We start from the raw sequence: 24,702 nt of genomic DNA, 5'->3' as shown, positions 1-24,702 counted from the left end.
GGTCGCACTGCATCAGCTGCCACGGCGGGCTCGCACGTCACACATTTTTCTCCCCCTCCTCCTTTCCGTCTATTTTTTGTTACACCAGAGCATCCCCCCCTCTCTCTCTCTCTCTCCCTCTCTCTAAACCGCCCACTCCTCTCTAGCCATTGATCCGACTACTCACCGCCGGCTTTCGCCTCATCACATCGCCCCGCTGCGCTTTTCTCCATTTTTATTTTAGGGGGAGACGGAGAAGAACAGGAAAGTAGGAGTCCCATCCGCACACATTTCACAATGGCCAGCACCGAGGATAAGCCAGCCGAAAAGGAGAATGTGTCCAACTGGAAGGACTCCATCTACAACCCGAGGACCGGGGAGCTGATGGGTCGCACGGCCAGCAGCTGGGGTAAGGAATCCTCGATCAATTATCTCCATTGGACCAATTATCTCCATTGGGGTCAATTATCTCCATTCACTGTGCTTATACCGGGTTTATTACTGTATACATAATATATATATATATATACACACCCCCAACCCCCTCCCTCCCCCTCCATTTTCTCAAGGCATCCATGAATGTATGCTTCTTGATATTTTCCTGTGTGTGTGTGTGTGCGTGCGTGCCTGCTTGTGGATGAAATGACTGACATGGCAATACATTTTTGATGTAAGCAAAAATAGGCCTGCATGAAGGTGGCAGAAGCCTCTACAGTACAGCCTGCCCTATACGGTATACCATAATGAATACGTTATCAAAGGTGTGCCTCTGTCGGGCAAAGGCAAAAAGCAAAAAAGCCAGGTAATAGTCAGTCAACAGTAAGGCATTCTAGACAGAATACACTAAATATTTTGAAATTCTACCCACAGTGTAGAGCTGCGGTCGAGCTGCTCATTATCGAATATCAAGTCTTAAGTGAAGACTGGAAATCCCTGTATTGTTTCAATAATGTACCACAGCGGAAATGTTCTGACACTCTATCTGATCGATCCATACATTTATGTAATGATTCCCCCGTTACTTGCACAGTGAGGTAGTAACACACCACCCTCCTCCCTGCAGCAGGCAGCTCCTATAGGCTAGCACGAGCTGTCAGGCTGCCTGGGCCCCTGTGCTGCTGTGCAGTGGGATGCTCCATTGCAGTTGCATGGCCGCCCACATTAGCATGCCTGTCAAGGTCAAATGGGATTCCCTCTCTCCTCTTTCTCTCTTTCACACACTAGGCAGGTGCATTGTGGGATACTGTCGGAGAGGAATGAGAAAGAGGGGGTATACAGCAGGCACCTCGGGGGTCCATCCTTTCGTTGTCTCAGAACTTAGAGGGCATTTGCGCCGCACGCGGGCTGCCATGCTGGATGCTGGTGAACCATTTTGAATCAGATGTTTCCACTTCTCTGTTGGACAGATGCAGGAGATGCTCCAAGCATTCCGGCATCAGACGTGATGAATGAATCCTCTGTTATTTGAATACTGTAGTCCTCTCTGCTATTAGAGGACTACAGTTCACACAGTTCACACTATGGAGTCTGGTGTGAATGACCTCGCATATTTCCCCTTGAGTGGCTCATCTCAAAGGAGTAGCTCACTCAAATGACAACTTCATCTGGATGGTTTGGCAGGACAGATGGGCCTGTTGTTGAGAAGACGTGTGGAAAATCAGACGGTTTTGCCATTTGGTTGAACTTTGCTTTTGGTTCACGCTCATGGTTCCTTGTGAAGTCTCTCTCTCTGTCTCCCTCCTTATGTTCTGTCTCTCTGTCTCTCTCTTCTATTTCTCCAACGTCTTCTAGGCCTCATTCTCTTGTTCTACCTGGTTTTCTACGCTTTCTTGGCCGGCATGTTTGCCCTGACCATGTGGGTGATGCTGCTCACACTGGATGACTATGTGCCAAAGTACAAAGACCGTGTACCTCATCCAGGTGAGTGTCCATCAACACACAGGGGGGAGGGGGGGAGGGGCAGATGAACGGTGCTTTCAGCTGGTAGCATCTGTCTTTGGGGCATCCATTATTCATATTGACGCCAATAAGACTACATTATGCACTGAATCATTGCTGCTTTTTAATTGATCTGTTTTGACATCTCTTCCTGTGTACGGTCTCAGGACTGAGGCTCGTTTGCTGGGACAGGAATGTCTTTTTGTATTTTGTCCAGTTGTCGTTCAAGACAAACCCGGATGCTTTAGATTACTTTTACTCTTTAGGATCACTTGTGCTATCATAACCATAACACTATGACACTGATTATTTAACGTTGCTTATATGTCTCCATTGCAGGCTTGATGATTCGTCCAATTTCATTGGATATCTGGGTCAACAAATCGAATCCGGAAGCGTATGCCCCATATGTCAAACATCTGGAGACCTTCCTGAAAAGTAAATCCACTTCTCCCCGCTGAATTGAGGAAAGGATATTAATTAAAATGGGAGTGAATCACATTTGCGATATCTCTCTCTCTGCTTGCGTCTCTCACTCTGCTGATCTGTCTCTGTCTCTGTCTCAGGCTATAACGATACGGAGCAGGAGAAGAACGAGCTGTGCGTTGCGGGGGATTACTTTGTGCAGGAGGCGGCACTATTGCCCAAGAAAGTGTGTCAGTTCAAGAGGAGCGCCCTGAACCGCTGCTCCGGCCTGGGTGACGCCACCTTCGGATACGCAGAGGGGAGGCCCTGCGTGCTGCTCAAAATGAACAGGGTGATTTCACTGGCTCCTTTCCTCTCCCATGCTACCTGTGCAATTTCAGACCCTCGAAATGGATCTTTCCTTTCCTCAATCCCTCCGCTTCCTTCCTTCGATTCTCCCCTCTGTTCTCATTTATTGCTTCCCGACATTCAGGAAATTAAATGATAAATGGCTGCCTTTGTTTTACATGCATACAGAGAGGCGCTTTCTGCCTCTCCGGATAATGACTTCAACCTTTTACACTTTCCTTCACATCATAGATCATTGGCCTGAAACCCCGTGGAGATCCCTACGTCAACTGCACAGTAAAGGTGAACATTTTCTTAAAGCCTCTGGAAATGTGTCTTGAAGTAGCCCTAGTAAAAATGCATACGATACGGTATGAAAGTTGAGTGTCTCATTAAGCATCCACAAAAATCTGAGTGAAAAGAAATGTTTGTAACTAGAAAACCAAGTTCAAAAACAGCTCAATTTGCTTTTTAGACCAGCGATTCCCAAACTTTTTTTTATTCTGGGGTGCCACTTTTATGACTTTTGAAGCATTTTCTGAAAATCGTGTTAAGAAAAAGCGCATTTACGCTTCAAAAATCAAAAAAGTGGTCCTCATTTGCGAAGATTATTTGGCTGAACACAAAGTTTGCTGTTTCATAAACGTTTGTTAACCACAGACCTTATTTCAAGCATTTAACCAAAATCCCCATACCCCATACAAACATCAAACATGTAGGAACCGGAAGTACTAACATCCAGGTCTTCCGGACTCATTCCTGTGGTACTACTGTCAAGAATATGTGGGCGTGGCATCTCATGTTTTGATTGACATCTCACTGGCTGCTGCTTCTCTGGACTCTGGTTTCTGTCCCGTTAGCTGTGATGCTAATTTTCGCTGCAACTCCAACTCTTTCAACTCCATTAATGAATGAAATTGTGATTGTGAAACTGAAGCAAACTGCCTCTGTTGTACAACACAAGTTTGTGAACTGGAGCATTAAGTTAATAGTCCTCTTAAGATCGCTAATGCTTACCTTTTAGCATAACTATAATACATCTTTGAGCAGTGTTTTTTGTGTGATCAAGTTTTTTTAATTTTTTTTATGAGGGGGTTACAGGTACAAGCAGAGCAAAATCATATTCTCTGGAGTGTAAAGTAAAGCATAAAATATTCATTGGACTTTTATAACAAAAAATAGAGGGAAAAATGGTTCTATCTCATAATACCCCAGGAAGACTAGTTGGCGTCTAAGCATCAGCTAATGGGAATCATTTTTAATAAACAAATAAACCTGTTGGCTGCCATTCCACAGAGAGATGAAGACAGACTATATATATACGATATACACATACTGTATAGACGGTTTTCACCAGAGCGCAACCCCACAGCACTTTTCTCAGCATTCGGCAAACTGCAGAAATATTCACTCAACATCGTTACTTTTGTTTTCGCTGCTCAGCTGTATAGACGGTTTTCACGGAATGGTCAGTCCTGCACTTGAATGTTTTTTTTTCTTTTATGTCCTTAGCAAACACTGCAACAGGAAGTGAGCGGGGGTTCAATTTAGAATGTTTTTGTTGTCAAGTTAAAACCGTCTATATATATACATTTCCATAAAATATACATACTTTGAACAGTGTGTTTGATCTCCATGCCCCTGTCAAGACACATGAGGTCACACTCTGCCCCCTGGTTTATACATATGAATTTCAGAAAATCAAAAACAGCTGGGCGTGTCCTGGAATGACACCTCAGAACATCTGGGCTCACTGTCCATAAACTGGTCTTCCGTGAACATCAAAGGGCCTACTCCAAGTCCCTTCAAGATGCTCGCTCATAGTTCTACTCCAACCTAATCAATAACAACCCTGGCAACTCCAAGCATCTTTTTTTTCTACCTTAAACCATCTCCTGAAACCACGATCCCCAACTGAGGCTACTACAGAAGAGCAATGCAACAGCTTCATTGACTTTTTCAGAGCCGAGGTCAACAACATCCGCTCTCTGATGTCCAGCTCTTCCTCTCTGTCTCCTCCTGCCATCGACCTCCCTGTCTGGGAGCTTTGCCATCCCACCCATATTTCACTGTTGTTCAGCAGAGCCACATTGAGGAAATCCTCAGAATTTTTTTTAACCCTGCACCTGTGCCCTGCTGGACCCCATTCCCATAGCTTTGCTCGTGTTATACATCCCCATTCTCAGCCCCTTGATCACCCAAGCTGTCAACTTCTCCCCATCCTCCTAGAGCGCCTCCCCACCACCATTGGACTATCAGACTCGGCTCTCAAGTGGTTTCAGTCCTACCTTTCCAGCAGGATTATCTCTCAATGGGAGGATCCAAGTCTAGATTGTTCCCTGTCACCTGTGTTGTGGTGTTCCTCAGGGCCCCATCCTCTTCATCCTCTACATCCCCTCGCCCTTGGTTGTGTCATCAGCAGAGGGGATATCTTTCCATTGTTATGTTGATGACACACAGCTGTACATAAGAACTGCTACTGTACAAGCCCTTCTGCAGCCATGCCATGCCTCAACACCTGCCTTGAGGAGATAAAGACCTGGATGAGCAAAACTTCCTTCAGTTAAACAGCAGCAAAACTGAAAGTTTCTTTGTTGGCACTCCCCACCAGCTTCAGTCATCCTCCATACACCGCGTCCTCACCTTTGATGTTCAGGACATCCCCCTCTCCACCTCAGTCACTAACCTGGGTGTTAGCTTTGACCCTCACCTGACTTTCAATGTCCACATAAAACATCTGTGCAAGTCTACTTTCTATCATCTCAAAAACGTTTCCAAACTCTGTCCCACTCTAACCCTGATGTCCATGTCTTTAGCTCCTCCATCCTGGACTACTGCAATTCACTCTTCACCTGGATCCCTGGTATATTCAGAACAGCGTGGCCAGGATCCTGATGAGAGATATGAAAACATAAACACATAACACCAACTCTGTTTTCATTGCACTGCTCCCTGTCTCCTTCAGGGTCGACTACAAAGCCCTGCTACTCAAACACAAATGCTACATGCTAGCGAAGATACTAGTGTAGCAGACTCATTTCTGCTCATTCTGCGTTGTGTTTGTGTTAGCTATTGAAAGACACACACTAACCTAAATGAGGATCTGTGAATTTATTCTACGCTTTTAGCATAACTAAATGCAGTTAAACATGGCGAAAAATAGCATCACAGCTAATGGGACATCTCTAGCTAGCTAATGATGCTACGTGCTAGTAGGGCATTCACGACTACTGAATGTTAGTAGTCATCGACTACTCGCAAAATAGCTGACTAGTTGAACAGTCACTGGAAATGTTTTTTTTTTTTACACCCAATAAAAACAATCAATTCTCGTCAAAATTTCTCAAAAACCAGAAGCAAAAGCCAGTACCCCAATATCAGGAAAGCCTACAAAACTTAAATGACTATGCAATTTGAATTTGGATTGAAATTAATTTCATATACTTTTTATGTTATGTGCAAAATACCCTAAATTACATAGTTAGAAGGTTATTGTGGATTTGGGGTTAACACCATATATACAGTATGTGTTACATGTTTGTGTATTTTTCTGTTGGTTTCGTTTTTCGTTTGTTGTCATAAAAGTGATGGCCATAACAGTCTCAATGTATTTCTGTTGATGTTGCTTTCATTGTTTCCTTCTTTTCTTTCTTTTGTTTCTGGTTTCTTTCTTTCTGCATGCTGTCAGTGACGGCTTTAGGGTAAGATTATATGTAAATTCTCAGGATTAGGCCAGTAGGCGTAACGCTTCTCATGATGTAATAGGTCATTACGCAGGAGCCGCTAATGCCTTAGAATTAGACCCATCCTAGTGCCACAGGACACTCATTTTCAAACCATTTTCACCTGCTAGCTAGACATGATCAGAAAATAATTTTAGACCAAGATATGCTTGTACAGATTAAACCAAAGCACATGATGCATGCCGGTTATTTGAAATCGCTGTACTAACAAGCAAGGGCTATTGCGTTTCCTTTTTTGTTGTTGTTCATGTTTTATCTTGAAAAATGTCAGTAACGCATTATAATCAGTGTATTTCAGTGATAAGTCTTTAGTTAATGATGAACTAATGGTATGGTACATTTGGAGATGATTAATAAGTGCTGTTAACATATCACAAATGTGTTGTAAGTCAGCTATCATTAGTAAATTATTAATAAGATATTTGTTGATATATTATGAATTATTTGTAAGTCATTCAAAGATTGATCGCACAGCTTGTTGATCACGGACCAATAGCAGGCCGCGCTGAGGCTCTGTGGGAAACCCAACTCGGGCAAGAAGCAAGATGGCAATGGCCAAAATGCCATACTTGAGGCTTCAAAACGGAAGTCCACAAACCAGTGGGTCGCCTCCTGCAGGCCATTCGAAAGAATGCAAGTTTAAGACACTTTCACATTGGCTTCATTTTATGTGTATGTAACACATTGACAGTATGTGTGATGAATTAGCTACACTTTAGATTAGGGGATGCAGAAAGCCTTGTCAATGAATTACACATCATTTATAGCGAGTGAGGATTTTTTTTTAATTTGTACTGCAGTGCCTGTGTGCTAGTCTCTCAAGCCAGACTATCTCTCCACAATCTTCAAACGCTCCAGTCAGAGAGAGTCTGTACTTCAGCCTGTTAAAATTTGACCAGAAGAAGTTGTCATCTTCCAAAGAAGTTTGATGATATTCGACCAATCACAATACATGTAAACAAAACCAAGGCAGGTGATTGGAGAAATTAGCGGCTGTACCGCCTTGAGCAGATGTCCCGCCTAACATTGGTTTTGACCAACTTTCTCCCGAAGCATTTGCAAATTGCGGGAGTCAACGCATCTGTTTTAAGAGACTAGCTGTGTGCAGACTGCTTCTGCAGGCCTGGGGAGGGGATATAGACAGCTGTCTTCTCTGACACACATCGAGTCATTAGTCCATGTTCGTCAGATTTGTGGAATATCAAATCTTTGAATGATTCATATATCAAGTAATTACTTATTCATCATTTACTAATGATTTATTTAAGATCATTTCCAGATTTACTACAGGTTTATAGATGACTCACAAGACACGTGATATGTTAAGATAGCACTTATTAATCATCTACAAATGAAATGTATAGTAATGTTTTGTAAATGATTACTTCATCATTAACTAAAGGCTTAGAAATGACTTATGACTGAACGTTATTATAAAGTGTTACCAAAATGTCTAGTCCCATTTGATCTAGTATAAGTTTCATGTGCTTTCGAGTGAATGTATTGACTCGCGCCTCTATTCCGCTTTCAGAGAGACCTCCCAGTTCAGATGCACTATTACCCCAGCGAGGGACGTTTTGATAAGATGTATTTCCCCTACTATGGGAAGAAAGCTCATGTAAGTATTGTGCTCTGTCCATTAATATCCTAATATTCATGTATTTGCATCAATCTACATGATTCTTACTTTCTCATTTGTTCAAACTTTTATCATTCTGTTTCTCTCTCCCCCCCCCTCCCCCCCCCCTACTTCTCTAACGCAGGAGCGCTATGTGCAGCCCGTGGTGGCTGTGAAGCTGCTGCTGAACAAGGAGGACTACAACACAGAGCTGACGGTGGAGTGCAGGGTAGAGGGCTCCGACCTCAAAAACAACGACGAGCGGGACAAGTTCCTGGGTCGCATCACCTTCCGGGTCAAGGTGTTTGAGTAAAGGAGGGGGGGAAAAGGTGGCGGTGAAGGAACCAAGCTGGAGGCTGCTGCCCACGTTATGAAGGATCTCTATCAACATGGGAAAGGAAGCGTCAAAATGCGTCACAAAGAGGGCGTTTTGGGGTTTAGACAGTGCTGTGGCCAAAGGCGGGTTGTATGCAGATTAGTAAGTCGTGATGTCGAATGCTGCTTTGTTGACACTTCTGACCCTTCTTTTCTTCCATCATTTCTCATTGTTATCATTCTGACCTCCTCAAAGATTCCATCAGAATAAGACATGGGCTCTGTTCCTGACCCGGCGTCTCCATCCATCCATCCATACCTTGATACCTACCTACATACACTTGTTGCACTGTTCCTCATCGACTCACGTCTTTTTCCCCCCCCCGTAGTATCGATAAGATTAGCTGAGTTATATAGCCATCGCAGGAAAGCCCATGTGGAGCCGTTGTGCTATTGCTGATACAACTTTTATTTTTTAGACTTTTTTTTGTTTGTTTGTTTTGCAGATGCTGCTCACTGTCAGGAAGAGAATACTGTTTTCATAACGCAGAACAATATGACCGCTGGTCTTGGAAGGGTTGTATCTTGCTGTATAGTATATAATTGATGAAGTAGAACATTTCCAACACATTTCCACAGTATTCACATTATTGTATAGTACCACATCACAAAGTCTGTCTCACGTATTTAAGACTCGGTCTTCATAGGAACGCGTCTTGATGATCAAGTATAGCCACTGTACCCCTACTGTATGTATGAGATGCCAGTTACAAAGATCCCTTTCCACATAAGAATACATTGTGATCTTTATCATATTTAGGGAATTGTAGATAAATATTTGCGTTGTGGTCTACTTAAAGGATAAGTTCACCCAAAAATGAAAATTTAGTCATTATCTATATACTCACCCCCATGCCGCTGGCTTGGTCACCATCCACGTCAATTGTTTAGGAGAATGCTGGAACGGTGTTTTGCTGTGAAACTCCAGGACTGTTTTGTGGACTAAAAAAACGTTACCCGTCCTTCCATCGATATGGGGGTGAGTAAATAATGAATTAATTTTCTTTTTTTGGTGAACTTGTCCTTTAACTGCAACCCAGTCTCGTGCCGTCTGTCTGTCTGCATGTCTGTCTGTCTGTCTGTCTCCCCGTCTTCCTGTTTACTCAACTCTCTCTCCTCTCCACTGCAATAGCCAATGTGGGTGAGCAATGCAGGACTAGATTGTTGTCTCGCTCCACCCAAGTGGGTGCTATGTATTGTGTGGTTGAGGTGACGCACAAACACATACATGCATACATACACGCGCACACACACACACACACACACACACACACACACACACACACACACACACGCACACACACACACACACACACAAAAGGTACAGTGTAAAGTGCCAAGAAGTGCTGGAAAGTGTGGCAAAAATGAAGTTCACTGTAACTATGTACTGTATATCTTTACGTGTTGTGTATATCTATCTGGGTCTGACAGTTTCTCTCTCTTCTTCAGCTGTTGATCTGATTGTCTGCCAATCTGTCTATTACTCCTCAATGTATATATACACTATTTACCATATTTACTTAATTCACACTGTATTTTTTTGTCACAAAACACAATGTCTGTGCACTGTAAAGAAATAATTTAAACAAAGATTTACAGGAAATTATCTTACTCAAAGCTATGTTTACACAGTCTTTAAAAGGAACCCAAATTTGAAAGAACTTGTAACATCTCTTCAGGGTGCCTTAAGACCTGATGAAATAAATTGTGGAATAAAGGTGATTTTGAAGAAAAACATTTTTCCCCAAATGTCTATTTTTGGAATCCTGTCTGAATAAGCCCAGAGGAATAGGTGCTATTTAAGTCAATTAAGGATGTAAGGAATAACAAATTGGTCCATGTTGGCATGGAGTTCAATTTGAGTGTGAGGACTTAAGAGTCTATTTATCCACTATCACACAGTGGGGTCTTTAAATGAATGTGTGAACTGAACGCGATAGAGTACAGTAGGCTACATCAAACATGAGATTTACTTTAGATTTTTTACATTTGTGCTTTATTAGTTGACAGCAGAGAGGCAAGGAAGATGGAGTGAGATCATGTAGGCTTGGTAGAGATCAGTCATGTCTCAATAATCTCAATCAGGATCATGTAGGCTTGGTAGAGATCAGTCATGTCTCAATAATCTCTCAATCAGTAGTCACTCAATCTCACTCTCACTCACTGTCTGTTGTGGCACAAAGCCTTTGCCACATGAGGGAGACAGAAACAAGACAGGCGGAGCATGCAGTCTGGCCAAATGCATGGCACAAACATACAAGACCATTTCTAAATATTTTGTGATTTAATTTTTAATAAAGATCTATGTATGTCGAGTAGGCTAATCCACAACCACAACACTCTAAAAAATATATCCATTTTCTTATTTCTTCCCAATCAGCTGGAAAATGATAATGGAAAAAGATAAGCCTAGCCTAGTACATAGAGATAACGCTAGGGGCTAGGCCCTAGCCCCTGAGTCTTTGAGTATTTGGCCTTTGACTCATGATGTAGCTAACTCTTCTGTCTCAGTTGAAGGAAGACAGTCAACAAGAAAGCACGTCCGAAGTGGACACCTTTGGCAAAATGAAATGTGTAACCACCTTCATTAATGTTTTTATTAGTTACACCTGTGTTTACCCTGCTATGACATGTCAAAATGACTGCTGTGAAAAAGCTCTGTTAATAGTTGGTTGACAATCACTTATAACAGTCAGGGATGCTCTTCATATTAACTTTCGCAATTGCATTTTCATTTAATCCCACTCCTCCAGGTAAGGAGTAATGTTAACCTCCTGGAATGGTTGAATTAAAAGAAAGGCAATTGAGGCTACTGCATTTTCTAACGTATAACCGCCATGTCTACCAGCCCTATGCATCTGTTGTAGGTTTGTTGTGATTGGCATTAAGAGACCTGGCTTAATGCTCTGATGCGTACAGACAGTGGCCTGCAGACTTTCCAACAGAGAGTTGGAGCTGCCTGTGCCTCAATCACCTGTAAGCGGCTATTGTCATATTTTTCTCTGCACACCAATGTTTGGCTAGCTAACCAATCCTCCACCACCCCCCCCCCCCCACAGTATGTGGCCTGAATTTGGCATAATAAAGCCACATGTTCTCAACTGAGACAGCTAGAGCACAGATCAAATATAAACTATTTCCCCTTGAAATTCAACCAATACAACACTCTCTGATTATGAACACGGAATACTTGATTTGGCGAGTATTTTAATGTTGGTATCTCTTCAGTTGAGGGTGATAAATTAATTCATTTGGAAAATGCATAATGGGCCCGGCACCAAACAATAGCCTAAGGGAGGGGGGTGGGGAAATCTGACGTTAAGTACTAATTATTTTATGCAGTAGTTGGAACCATTTGAAGCTGCAGTCAATGTTGGAAGGAGTCGGAGCATGCCTGTCCGCTCCAATCACACACAGCATTCCCGACCCTCCAGACAGCAGCTTTCAGAGTGCTTGAGGGAGGACTGTCCTTCACTATCAATAGCTTGTCTATATCCAAGTCCTGCTTGTGAGGTAATCTCTTGGGTTTAGCTGGAGAATCCACCTTCGCGTCACTCACTCAGTGTCTCCCGAGCTCTAACTGTTCTTCGACCAGTGAGATTACAGGACAGTTCATGGCATTGGTCAATGTTTTGGCCTCCACATAGAGTCCAGTATAAAAGATTAAAAAAAAGACTAGGCAAGCCTAGTTAACGGTGCAAACACACCAGATGCTGAAGCGATGCATCGCAAAGCATCTGGAAGCGCAGCACAGTTTCATTTCGCCGCCCGTGTTAACAGATTAGACCGTTGTGTGAAATAAGTTCCCTGTGTTTTATCTGTCTCAAAAACAAAACATTGACAATAGACTGCTTTTGACATCCATCTTTGAATTTAATTCATACAGCATTCTCTCTCAAAAATAATCAAATGTAAAATCTCAAAATTAATATTTTGTTTCAGCTCAGCTTATTATATCATTTGGCACTCGTGCTGAGATGCTTCAGGGGGATGTGCCGTTGACTTAAGTGTGCAAGGTGCAAAAGGATAACGCTGGTTATCGCCTTATCAGTTCAGAGTTGAACTTGCGCTGGCCTGGAGCACAGCCTGCCTGTAGTCGGCATCCCAGAAGAGATTAATGCTAGTTTTACTCAGAAGACCGCAGGACTTTCTCCTGTGCTTATATATAGACTGGAACATGCAGTACCCCACTAGCTGGGCGCTAATGCTCAGTATGAGCGAGAAGCGCTCGGCTAGCACATGCACAAGAACATGCACAACATGGTACAGTTGAAGATTTCCCTGATGTTGGCAGGAGTGAGATTTAAGAGTGTCTTTTAACACCCCATTTCCACCTGGTTTTAAATGTGACCTGTATCCGGATAAGTTATCCGGATGTTATCTGGATAAGGAAAAATGCATGCTAATCAATGCTAATGCAAGGTGTAAATGCAATCGTGATCAGGATGTGATCAGAACTTCCTGACCACATCTGGCTCACATTGCGTTCAGATCTGTTACACCTCATTTACACCTGGTTTTTAATTGCGCCATTATCGAGGCAGATAACTTATCCAGATACAGGTCGCATTTAAAACCAGGTGTAAATGGGGTGTAAGTGTGAAGAAGAGACACTCTTCTGTGAATGTACATACATGCAGACACATACACACATAAACACACGTACAACAATTCAAGACAAATGACCCAAGTTTTAAAAGACATATTTTATTCATTCAAATGATTCAAGATTCAAGGAAATCCCCGGTTTACATCTAATATTTCTATAGTAGCACATATAGGCTATTTATCCCTCTCATATATTTACAAGTATATATATCATATATTTATAACATAATGTAACATTAACTGTAAAAACTCAACTCTGGATCTGGAAAGTTTCAATCTTTTAGCAAATAATTAACCCTGAGAAAAGATAATGCTGGAGGATTTTCTTTTGAACTAACCCAATTCTCTAGTTAACTCAAACACCACAGCAGTCAAAGCTTGAATCAAGATCTGCCTAGTTTGAGTTTTCCGCACTCGTCTCAAAGTAAGAAACGAGATCCCTCAAGTATCACAGTGTTTGAGGGGCAACCTACAGATTCCTGGTACAGGAATTTATTGCCTAACTCCTCTGAATTTTCCACCTCAAGCTACAGCAAGTAACTGTCATCTTGCTTATCTGCTTAGTCCCTGTGGGCTCCTAGGGTGGAGCATAGGGCCGCAACCACACAACGCCAGCGGGCTCTGGGCAGTCTTCCTCATAATACAGAGGGTCTTCTTCATACAGAGGAAGAAGACTGCGGTGGCGGTTTATGTAGCAAGTGGGTTTTTACGGGGCGGGGTTGCTAGCCCCACGCCCATTACCCCTAACATGCATGTCTTTGACGGTGGGAGGAAAGAGTACCCACACGAACACGGGGAGAACATGCAAACTCCACACAGAAAGGACCTAGGATCGACTGGACCGGGGGTTGAACCCATGGCCTTCTTGCTGTGAGGCGACAGTGCTAACCACTGCACCACTGTCATGCTTCAACTCATCTCTCTCCCATAGAGCTTGTATAGTCCCACTAAGTTGAGCCTTATAGCACCACCAGTAGAGGAACTCAGTGGGGAGGTTTTCAACATTGTATTATTTTTTAGAGCTAACATCTAAATTTGGAATTACTCGCCTCTTTCCCTCTGTGCATAGGTATACATACTTATATACATATAAAATAGCAATACTGGTTTTTATAGTTTTTATAAAACTAAAATGTTGGGTGGAGGGAAAAAACCATCTGGCGATCGACCTCTCTTGGATTGGAGGTTCTGGATCATAGCATGTAACGTTACTAGTCAATTCTAGTACTGCTATCGCTGCCACATGTGATTAAAAGCACTTTTCATTGTATAAACACATCTCATGATGGCATCACTATTTGAAAAAAATAGTAGGAGATGACGGGATGCAGGAGTGCTGTGAAACGCAATCACTTTTCACTGTCAGATATCGAAAAACAGAAAAAGTTACAGGATTTGGGAGGCGCTACATCTTAAGGATGGGATAGCCTACATTCCAATTGGTTTACCGTTGAATTCTGAGTGCAATTGTACAATTTCAGCATATTAATTAAGCTCCTGTAGGAAATCTATTTGGTCAGATATGATTATATTATATTATTACATAAGTATGCATGTTCCAGATTTCTGGCCTCCATCTCCTCCTCCACCACCGCCACCACTTTCTCTCCTGCTGGGGTCGTTGAGCTCATCAAACAGTTTAGTCTCAATCATCTCCTCCTGCCACTGAATAGCCACGGCACCAGTGCTGAACTCCTTGAAGAACTTGTCGTCCGTGGCGTCCAACACGATGCCCTTGATGTCAGAGAATTCGGCGATCTCGTCTGTGTCCTTGGCGTAGACGACGTTGGGCTTAGGCACCCACGGGGGCGGCACCAGCCCAGCCTCCAGACGCGGGAAGTTGATGTTCTTGAACCATGGATGCTTCCTGGGGTCCTCCTTGTTGTTCCTATTGAGAAGACAAATAATCATCATCAGTACCATTTTATGTGTGATCGTGCTGGATCTTACCTAACGGAGCCACATTTTTTTGAATGAGATCATTAGGGCCAGCTAAATGGGCAAAACTTGCTAATTAGTGGTCAAAATGAGTCAACACAGGTTCAGCACCATGGAGAGCTCCATTTGTTTGCTACTGATGAAGCACACCTGAGTGGAGGAGCAGACCTGAGCGGAGTTGGAATCAGACAGGGAAGTGGACTATGAAAACCCTCTGGGGAGAGAGGAGAGGCTGCATGCCAACTCTGTGAGCGAGACCTGACTAAATGGCCAGTGGTGGATTTCATGCAACATTTAGGTTAGGGTCCTCTCAGCTCTGTGTCGGCTCATTAAACTAATTTACCCTTAATAGCTGTTATTCATGTCTCAACTGCCTAGTCTGATGCCTGCAAACTTTTCTCCAGTAATAAATCACATTCTCAAAGACATTTTAAGGGACAGATTTCAAGTAAAACGGACATTAGCAGTGTATGTCACAAAAAGTCATAATAAGCCACTGTGTGCAGCTAACAGGATCTAGCTCAGGGGGGTGGGCAATTATTTTTACTGGGGGGCCACATGAGAAACCCAAATCGCCGCCAGGGGCAAAATAAATCTTTGTCATGCTGTAATTTCATCACTTGATTAAATTATAGAAAACATATCATGCATTTATTCAGAAGAATAAAAATAAAAAGCCAATTTAGGTCATCCTATTAGATTTTTCTAACTTTATAAGTAAAATGGTATGGTTTGTCTTAGACCGATCCCGGGCCAGACAGGATCATCATGAGGGCCGCATACTGCCCAGGTCTGAGCTTGTTCACACAGCGAAGTAAGAGGAAGCTCTTACTTCACGCCCAGGCGCTCCTCCATCTTCTTCTTGAGGAACTGCTGGATGATGTCCTTGGTGACAGGGTCAAAGCACTTGTGCTCCCACTTGGGTTCCTCATTTTGAATGCGGCGCTGGACCTCTTCCTTCTCCACCTTCTCCTTCCTGCTTTCGGGGCCTTTGAAAGGCGTGTAGCCGGCCACCATCTCGTAGATGCTTGCGCCCAGGGCCCACCAGTCCACTGATGTCCTATATGGAGTCTTGCTCAGGAGCTCGGGTGCCATGTATGCTCCAGTACCAGCCTGAAGTAAGGGAAAGGGTGAATACAGAGAGAGAGAGAGAGAGAGAGAGAGAGAGAGAGAAGGGGAAGGAACAGATGGGAAAGGGAGAGGTTGAGAGTAGCAGTGAGACAGGTAGAGGTAGAGACAGAGAAATTGTGTCATTATATTAGAGAGTAAGTAGATGATTGCAAACTAAGCGTGTGAACACACTTATCTGATAGCAATGCTAATGGTAAATGAGGGGACCTTCAAAGAAAAACAACAGTCTGTGATGCTGATCAGTGTCACTCACCTACTTCCAAATTGTAATGCTTTAACTGAGCCATAGCATGTTTATGTTCAGGGATCAATTCCAATTTCAGAAGTTCAGAATTTATGGCAGAACTAAGTCCTTAATCATAGCCTACCCTTTCATCGCTTAACATGGCATATATGATATCATTAGAAACTTTGGGATCTCCAGCCTTTCAAAATTGAGTGCTGTATATGTAGCCTTAAGCAATACTTATACCAGTTTAAATACCAGTTTAACAGGATGTATACAGTAGGTACAATGATGTGGAAGTAGTATGAGTGATGTATATATAACCTTGACATTCAAAAGTGGCAGCGGGCAGCCAGAGGCTCTTAATGAAAGAGGAGACTTGTACAGTAGAGCTGTCTAGTAGGAGATGTTACCACTATACCTCTCCACTGTGTGTGCTAAAGTGTACCAAAGGATACTTGTCTGGGTTGTTCATAGCCTTAAGTTGGTCTCCCCCACCTTCTCTCTCTTCTGCCTCTCTCTTCTCTTTGTCTTTGCCTCACTCTCACTCTTCTGAATAATAATTAATTAATAATTGGTTACATTTAGGCTATATAGCACATTTCTAGATACTCAAAACGCTTCACATATCAGGGGAGGCGGAGGGAACTCATCCACCACCGATGTGTATGCACAGGCAGCCAGTTTGCACCAGAACGCTCACCACACATCGGCTATCATGGTGGAGAGTTGAGGACTGAATGTGCCAATTAAGTAACGAGGGATGATTAGGTGGCCATGATTGAAGGAAGGCCTGTGTGGGTATTTAGCCAGGGCACCGGCATTACACCGCTACTCTTGCCAAGAGTGCCAATGGGATCTTTATTGACCACAGAGAGTCAGGACCTCGGCTTAACCGACATCTCATCCAAAGGATGGAGTCCCTGTCTCTGCCCTCTGGGGCATTGGGGAGATTGCAGTATTCATGAGACCACGGGGAAGAGCCCCTCCTACTGGTCCTCCAACATCACTTCCAGCACCAGTCTCCCATCCAAGGAGTATCCACAGCCAGACCTGCTTAACTCCCGGCGCCCCTGGTGCTGACAGAATGACTGAATGACCTTACACGCAGCCTAACACAAGGAGCTTAAACCTAGTACTAATCCTGCTACCTGTCAAGAGTCATGTGTGTCCACACATTGACACAATTCTCTTACACAAACGTTGCCCATCTCTAGATTCCATAGCCATCAGCAGAAATACAGAAGTTGCTATAGATGTCCAAACCACACATAACCATGCTTCTAATGCACAATTAATGAGCAATCAACCACAGGAAGCTTAACTGTCATTATGATGGCATTAAACACTCTCCTCTTACAGCCACCCGAGTCAAAGTGACAGCTAAAAGACATTTGGCATGAGCTCTAATCCTATTTCTGTTTTGCAATGTTAGGGTTAGTATGACAGATTCTGATTACTGGATGCTTCTGGTACCTCCAGATGTGTATTTTAATACGTGTGACTCTGACATGCTTAGGTCAATGATTCGCCTCATCTGATTGGTCTAGGCTTGATACTGAGTCCACTGACCAAACAGCTGGAGATCTGTGTGCTACTAATTTACTACAACACGTGTGTATTCGATAAGTATTACTGTCAAGTCACCCATACTCCTGCCTTTTTTCTGCTCTACCTGAGCGACCTTTTGGAACTATGTTTCTGTTCTTTTGAAATGTGTGTCTGTTGTTAGCAATCAGTTCAGCCAAACAGATGAGCGAGCTAGTCTATTCTATGGAATGGCACACAGCAAAGTCCTGTATCGACATATTCAACGTAAGTTCTACCTGGTTCTGTCAATCCAATCAGGGACAGACTTGTGTAATGCCTACTAAGAGGATTAGGGCAGCAAAGCCAGCCTTACCGGGCTAGAGGGGGTTGGCCCAGTCACTCTGGCTGGCCCACCAGCATCAATACTGGCTAATGAGCTTACTGGACTTTCATAGAGCCAGCAGCTTACTCTTTGCTACTGCAAGTGAGTTCTGCTACAAAATTCTTCATCTTTTTTATCTTTTTGATCATCTGAAAGTACAGGTGAGATTTAATCAAGTATGATGAGATTGAACTACGTTGGAAGAGAATGACATAAGAAGGGTTTTTGTTCATTTGTGTGAGGAAAATGATCTTTGATGTTGATCTTTGATGTTCTTCTGTCACTATTTTTAGGGATGTGCTCCTCTCATCTGTACCCGCATGGCATGCATGTTTTTGTCAGCACTTGATTATTCTTGATAGTCCAGCTTATTGATTGATCTGACATGATAGAATATGAAACTCCCACATGATTGTGTGACGCGTTGCTGCGCAGAACTAAAGCAACTGTCACGAGGTCACGCCACTACAGAAATAGCTAAATCTCTGCAAGCAAGTCGTTGACAGCCAATGAAACTCAACCATTGCATGGCGACCCTCATCTCAATTAACACTAGACCTCCATAGCCTCTAAGATAGCCCCCACACAAATTGGTGATCTATAATTGGCCAGGCTATAATCTGACTGCTAAAGGATCAAATTACTTATATAATGGATTCAGAGACCCTCATTGGACAGATATTTAAGCAATCCAGTAATCCCTGTCCGGATTTAAAGTGAAAGCTCCACAGAGATTGAGAGGGAGTCCAACAACCCAAGTCTAATTTGTAGCTTTAGCTCGATCTAAAAGCAGACATATGGGGGATAAAAATACCGGTAGATAAGGTATCACCCAATGATTGGTGGTCTCTACTTCATTACCCTCTCTCTCTTTCTTCTTGTATGTAGCAGTTTGTGTCTGAGCATGCGTGTTCATAAACAAATTCACACCCTGAAGATGACCTTTGATAAAAGGTGCATTGCCGTTATTCTCAGTTGCACACGGCCAATGCAGGCTTCCTCACCTGGCCTTGGCCATTTGAAGCTTCAAAGGCGATACAATGGGCATCGCGATCGCTTACATTGTCCATCTGCAGACCTTCATGTTAACTACATCCTCATGGCGGCTATCATTGGGTGACTTGGTGTGCTTTTTATATGTTTACGCCAAAAGTAAAACATGCCAACATCTCAGATTTTGCACACATTTAACCTGCGTGTGGATCTACTCACCATCTGAGTGGTGGTCTTCTCTGGCTTAATCTCAATAGCCAGACCCAAATCTGAAAGTCGGCACTGGCCTTGGCTGTCCAGCAACACGTTCTCCGGCTTCATATCGCGGTAGACGATGTTCATCTCGTGCAGATGAAGAATGCCAGTGGTGATCTGCGCTGTGTAGTGGATGACACGCTTCATCGCGATGCCCTTATCCACGCCTTTGCCATCATAGCCCATGTTGTAAATGTGATACTTTAGGTCTCCTCCGTTCATCAGGGTCATGACCAGGCACAGGTGGGTCTTGTTGTCATAGGCGTAGCCCAAGTTGACCAGAAACAGGCTGTTAACCTTCTCCAGGATCTTTTTCTCCAACAGGGCCATCTTTTCACCACCCTTTTTCTTCAGTCGCTTCTTACACAACTTCTTGCAGGCATACATCTGGCCTGTGTTCTTCACCTGAACAGCACACACCTGGGGAGAGAGCACGGAAGTCGTTGGTTTAAAAACCCATCAGTGTTTCAGAGCAAAAGCAAGGTTGTCCATCAAAAATGGTCACCAGTGTTTGTCGTACATCTTATTGACATCTTCCAACGTTGACTTAAAATGTGCCATTACTTTTATTAGAAGGATCTCAGCACTTTGTCAGGTAAATCAAAGCAAGTTCATATTGCTTATTGCTTATTTTTGGCTTTGTCTTTGTAACTGTGGGGAAAGTGTTAATAAAACAGGTATGTCTGACTCTGTACACCATAGGACTTTGACTTTGGAGAAGCTTTGGCATGGTCACCTTGAGATAGGGTAAGTCCTGATTGTGTCAGCAAGATTACTTCTCCCAGAACATCCTTTCTTTTGCGTCAGATCTTCACACCTCTATTCCTTCTAAAGGGCGAAGTTAAACCTAACTTTTAAATGCCAAGTAGATGCAGTTTCCTAAGGCATTTACAACACGGTGTATTTCAGCAAACTTTTTGAATATTATATGTAAGGTATTTTGCATGCTTACCTCTCCGAAGCCTCCCTTGCCCAGAGTCCTGAACTCATAGAAGTATTTGTCAGTGATGGGTTGTTTCTCAAACTCTTTCCACTGGAGGAATTTGTCAAAGAATGGGCTGGCTTGGTAATCCGTGAAAGGTTTGCCTTTCAGAAACTCTCTCGTGGCCTCCTGGACTTTGCCTTTCATCACATCCTCAAAGTTACTGTCTGTCACGGCCTTGCATTTGTCGGCAGGCTCGCCAGTTAGGAAGGACAGGAAGGTCTTGGACTCGGCCTTGCAGAACTTGTTCTTGATGTTCTGGCGGGCCTTGTCTTTCGCTGCGCCTTCAGCCAGATCCCACTCATACAGCTCATCCAAGAAGTCAGCGGCATTCTTATACTGAGGGTTGGTTGCCAGGTACTGTCGGAAGAACTTTTTGCCGATGGGCTGCTTCTCACATATCGACACAAAGTCCTTGTCAACCGTAGCCCGGGCCGCGGTGCAATCGCCAGAACCGGGCAGAGACAAGCTGCGGCGCCGCTTTTTCATCTCCTTGTCATCACCGCCCTGGGCTTTCAGGTAGGCCGTGTTGGCCACCAGGTTATCCAATCCCCCTATGTCACACATCTTGGCGGCTGTACCTGCTCTGTCCCCCCTAAGTGACTGGGTTCTTCAATGGCTCCCTAGGGATACCCTCCTACAGCCAGTGCAGTGTCTTCCAGAGGTTGCGTGTCTGCGTGAGGGCGTGACTCGTTCCACAGCCGGCGCACAAATGAGCTGCTTGACGAAACCTACCTGCGAACCTAAGACTCACCGACACACCCAGTAATTACTCATTTAGAATTAAATGCCAGGGAGGGATTTTGGCTTAAGGATCTTTGTGTGGTCTATTCAAGGCTGCTGTACACGGAAAGGGAATCGTAAGAAGGCTCTGTCCTAAGAGGCTTTGTGGCCCTCTATATGTGGTGGTTTATTTTGGTGTTCACTAGCAGCTAACAGTGGTCCAATGGGGTCTGTTGACTAAACACTGAATGGTGAGATGACCCACCATCAGGCAGTGTTGGGGAAGCTACTTTGATAGCTTAGGAAGCTACCAACTACTTCACCATGGAAGTAGTTGAAATTACAGCAAAGCTACCCTGGGAGAGATGTAGTTTAGGAAACTACAAGCTATGCAGAAAAAGTAGTTCAAACTACTTTGTAAAAAAAAACACATTAATAATAATAATGATTGGATTTATATAGCGCCTTTCCAAGTGCTCAAAGCGCTTCACAGAATCATTATTCGTTCACACCATTCGTACCAGTGTGGCAGCCACACATCGGCGCTCAACGGCCCCTCCGACCAATCATACGAGGGACAGCAGCTGGGAGGGAGCGGGGATCGAGCCGCCAACCCTTGCGTCATTGGCCGACCCGCTCTACCTCCTGAGCTAAAGCCACCCCCAAACTAACTAAATGAACTGTGTGATATATGAAATGAAATATAATACCCTTACCAAAAAAAGCACAATGCCAGCAAAAATATGGCTCTCAATTTGGTTTATTGCAATAGTTGACACCCAATACATTAAATGTGATATTTTTGTTGTTCAAAATCTGGGTTCTTCTGGGTTTTGTTTTATCAGACAAATAAGCAGTAAAGACTTGACTAGGATTGGTTAAGGTTAGGGTAAGAATATCAGGGCAAGCCAATCAGAGGCAGCGTAGGCTGTGCCTGTGTGTCTTGTTGAGAAGTACAGTAATGTTACTGGGATCCTGGCTGCCTTCACATTCTATGCTGCCTTCAAAGCAATCAGGACGAAAGAAAAATGGGCAGTCCTGTCAAAGCGGGTTCTGGTTCAACAGTAATGGTAAAATAAAATAAAAAATATATATATTCCTTTCATTTTATTGCCCCAAATTGTAGTTTGTAGTTTGAGTAGTTAAACTACAAAAAAAAAAAGACCAAAAGTAGTTTAACTACTTGACTCACTATGCAAATATGAATGTAGTGGAATGTTGTGGAAAAATCAATCAATCATTTTACTCTGACAGGAACTACCAGCAAACTACTGAAAAACTTAGTTAAACTACGTAGTTCAACTACATGTAGTTCACTACTCCCCAACACTGCAATCAGGAAATGCTCTGCAGCCATACTTTGATGTTTTGGTGGGTATTTAGGTACTGCAATAAGGTGTAGCATTTAAATGGAGAATAAGATTGTGTTTGGAGGTCGGATTCAAATTCACCCTCATCTAAGATACAGTGGCCATGTAGGCTATGGTCAAAAACCAGCGGGGCCTCGACCTGCATACTGGAAGTGTACAAGAACAGACTCTGCTAAATGAGCAGACAGTTTGATACTAAAGTGACTGAAGTGCTTTTGAGTAATAAATTAGTCAAAAGCACTTTACATATTTAGGTAGAGTGACAGTTGAGATGCGTTGTCTGAAAGGTTTTTAACATGGTGGTGTGTCATACGTCTAGATAAGATCAACACTATTGCTTAGCCTACCTAAACAAGCTGTATGTTACAGACTGATGGTAATTCTATCTAACATTACCTTCTCATAATGACAATGATTATGCACTTGCAATCTAAGGATCTTCAGTACAGAGTCAAGTCTGAATCAGCACTAATATGGATGCAGGAGATGGATGTCTACAGAGTAACGTCTGAATCAATATGGATGCAGATGGATGTCTACTTCAAAATGGCTTTGGTTCACTTGATGAGCCAACAAAATGTTTTGATAAATCAGATCATGTTACTGATGTAGTCCAGAATAAAATATGACACAGATATGACTAAATCACTTTCTGATTAGAAGTCATCAAAGCACAACTGAACCTGTGACTCTAATCTAGCTTGAGTGCAACATGCTTTGGAAGAATTAATGCAAGAAAGAGATAATATAACAAGATACTTGACCAACATAAAAAACACCTTTTTCCTCTTTCCCATCACATCTCCCAAACGCCTCCAGTTAACCCATTGATACCTGATGCAGCATTTGTGTGTGTATCCCTTTAAGACCGCGAACTGCGTTAACGCGGTTCGCGGTCTTAAAGGGATACACACACAAATGAGGGATATACACGCAAATGCTGCATCAGGTATCAATGGGTTAAAAGCAAGAGTCAGTGCACAATACAGTGTCAGAGCTTCTTTCTGCTGCTCAGTTCATATGACCTCTGTCATTATGACAAGATTGAAGCTTAATAACAAAAGACATCGCACATATTTAGAAATGGCATTGAACGTGTGAAGAATTCTGAAAAATCATACTGAAATACTAACAGAATTCAAAATTAAATATAGCCTGTTTTATCTGCAATAAAACCAATATGTTCTGCATATAAATGATGACCGAGGGAACATTTTCATCATCATCATTCCCTTTTCTTGTCAGGGAACAAATCAGACCTTATACATACAGTATACTGTATCACATGTAACCACATTCACTTGCTTTTGTGTATTTTTTTTAATTTATTCCAAGGCATATACTAATTGTATGATGTTTTCAAAAAAGGTTGAATGCTATGTTTCCATCATCAAGACATGTATGTTAGGGTTAATACTCCTGTGAGTGCCCCTGACCAAGGCAATGGCAAAAGAACTGGAGTTGGTCCCCGGGCCGCTGCACTGCGACTGCCCACTGCTCCTATAGTTCTAGGAAGGCTCCTAGTTGAGGGATGTGTCAAATGCAGAGGATGAATTTCCCCATGGGTTCAAATAAAGGAGAACTTAACTTAACTTAATGGCACTGATAGAGAATGGAATTTTAACCACATACATTGATCAGATGGTACATTGAGATTCAGTCTCTCCTATAACACAGTGTATAGGAGAATGTTATGGTAATAAATACACTTTCATAAGACATCTTCCTGGACTCCTGGCTTCAAGTTCATTTGGTTAATGTTGTTATATATACATTTAGCGGATGTAGAGTGGTTAAAATTTCATTCTCTATCAGGCACTTTGCTATCTTTATGTTTGGCTCCCAGCCAAGGTAAGGGCTTCCCCCTGAATCCTTACCTGATGGCCTCCTTGCTCAGCCCTGCCAACTAGCTCACATTCATGCTCTGACTCTTCCTTCACACTCCTCCTCAGTTTCTGAAACCTGATCTACCTACTAATGTCGTATCTGATACCTATACTAATACCACACCGAATAAAAAGGGATTCCAAGAGATTTTATACATGATTATTATGTGAGGCTGATTGATCGTTTTCTGTAGTACGTTCTGGCCACCTCATTGTAATTCTGACCACACAGAATTTGAATTGTAGCATCCTATCTATCACACATTAGCATG

General features: G+C 43.0%; 2 protein-coding genes across 2 annotated transcripts; one reads left to right on the top strand and one right to left on the bottom strand.

Moving 5' to 3' along the window:
- Positions 1–276: 276 nt before the first annotated feature.
- LOC310797040 (sodium/potassium-transporting ATPase subunit beta-3-like) lies at positions 277–8,344 on the top strand (the record flags this gene model as incomplete). The annotated part of the gene is made up of 7 exons (XM_083659315.1): positions 277–388; positions 1,771–1,899; positions 2,257–2,355; positions 2,484–2,674; positions 2,923–2,973; positions 7,945–8,031; positions 8,177–8,344. The coding sequence occupies 7 exons, from the start codon at positions 277–279 to the stop codon at positions 8,342–8,344; spliced, it is 837 nt and encodes a 278-aa protein (XP_083515441.1).
- A 6,209-nt stretch (positions 8,345–14,553) lies between these two features.
- Positions 14,554–21,018, bottom strand: grk7a (G protein-coupled receptor kinase 7a; the record flags this gene model as incomplete). Its single annotated transcript, XM_083658992.1, has 4 exons — positions 14,554–14,902; positions 15,785–16,065; positions 19,434–19,889; positions 20,422–21,018. 4 exons carry the CDS (start codon positions 21,016–21,018, stop codon positions 14,554–14,556), a joined length of 1,683 nt encoding a protein of 560 aa, XP_083515118.1.
- Between the last annotated feature and the right edge of the window lie 3,684 nt (positions 21,019–24,702).

The sequence above is a fragment of the Poromitra crassiceps genome (assembly GCF_964638095.1).
Source record: "Poromitra crassiceps genome assembly, chromosome: 23".
Taxonomy (NCBI): domain Eukaryota; kingdom Metazoa; phylum Chordata; class Actinopteri; order Beryciformes; family Melamphaidae; genus Poromitra; species Poromitra crassiceps.
The sequence above is the reverse complement of the archived record's forward strand: the minus strand, read 5'-3'. Positions and strand labels throughout refer to the sequence as shown.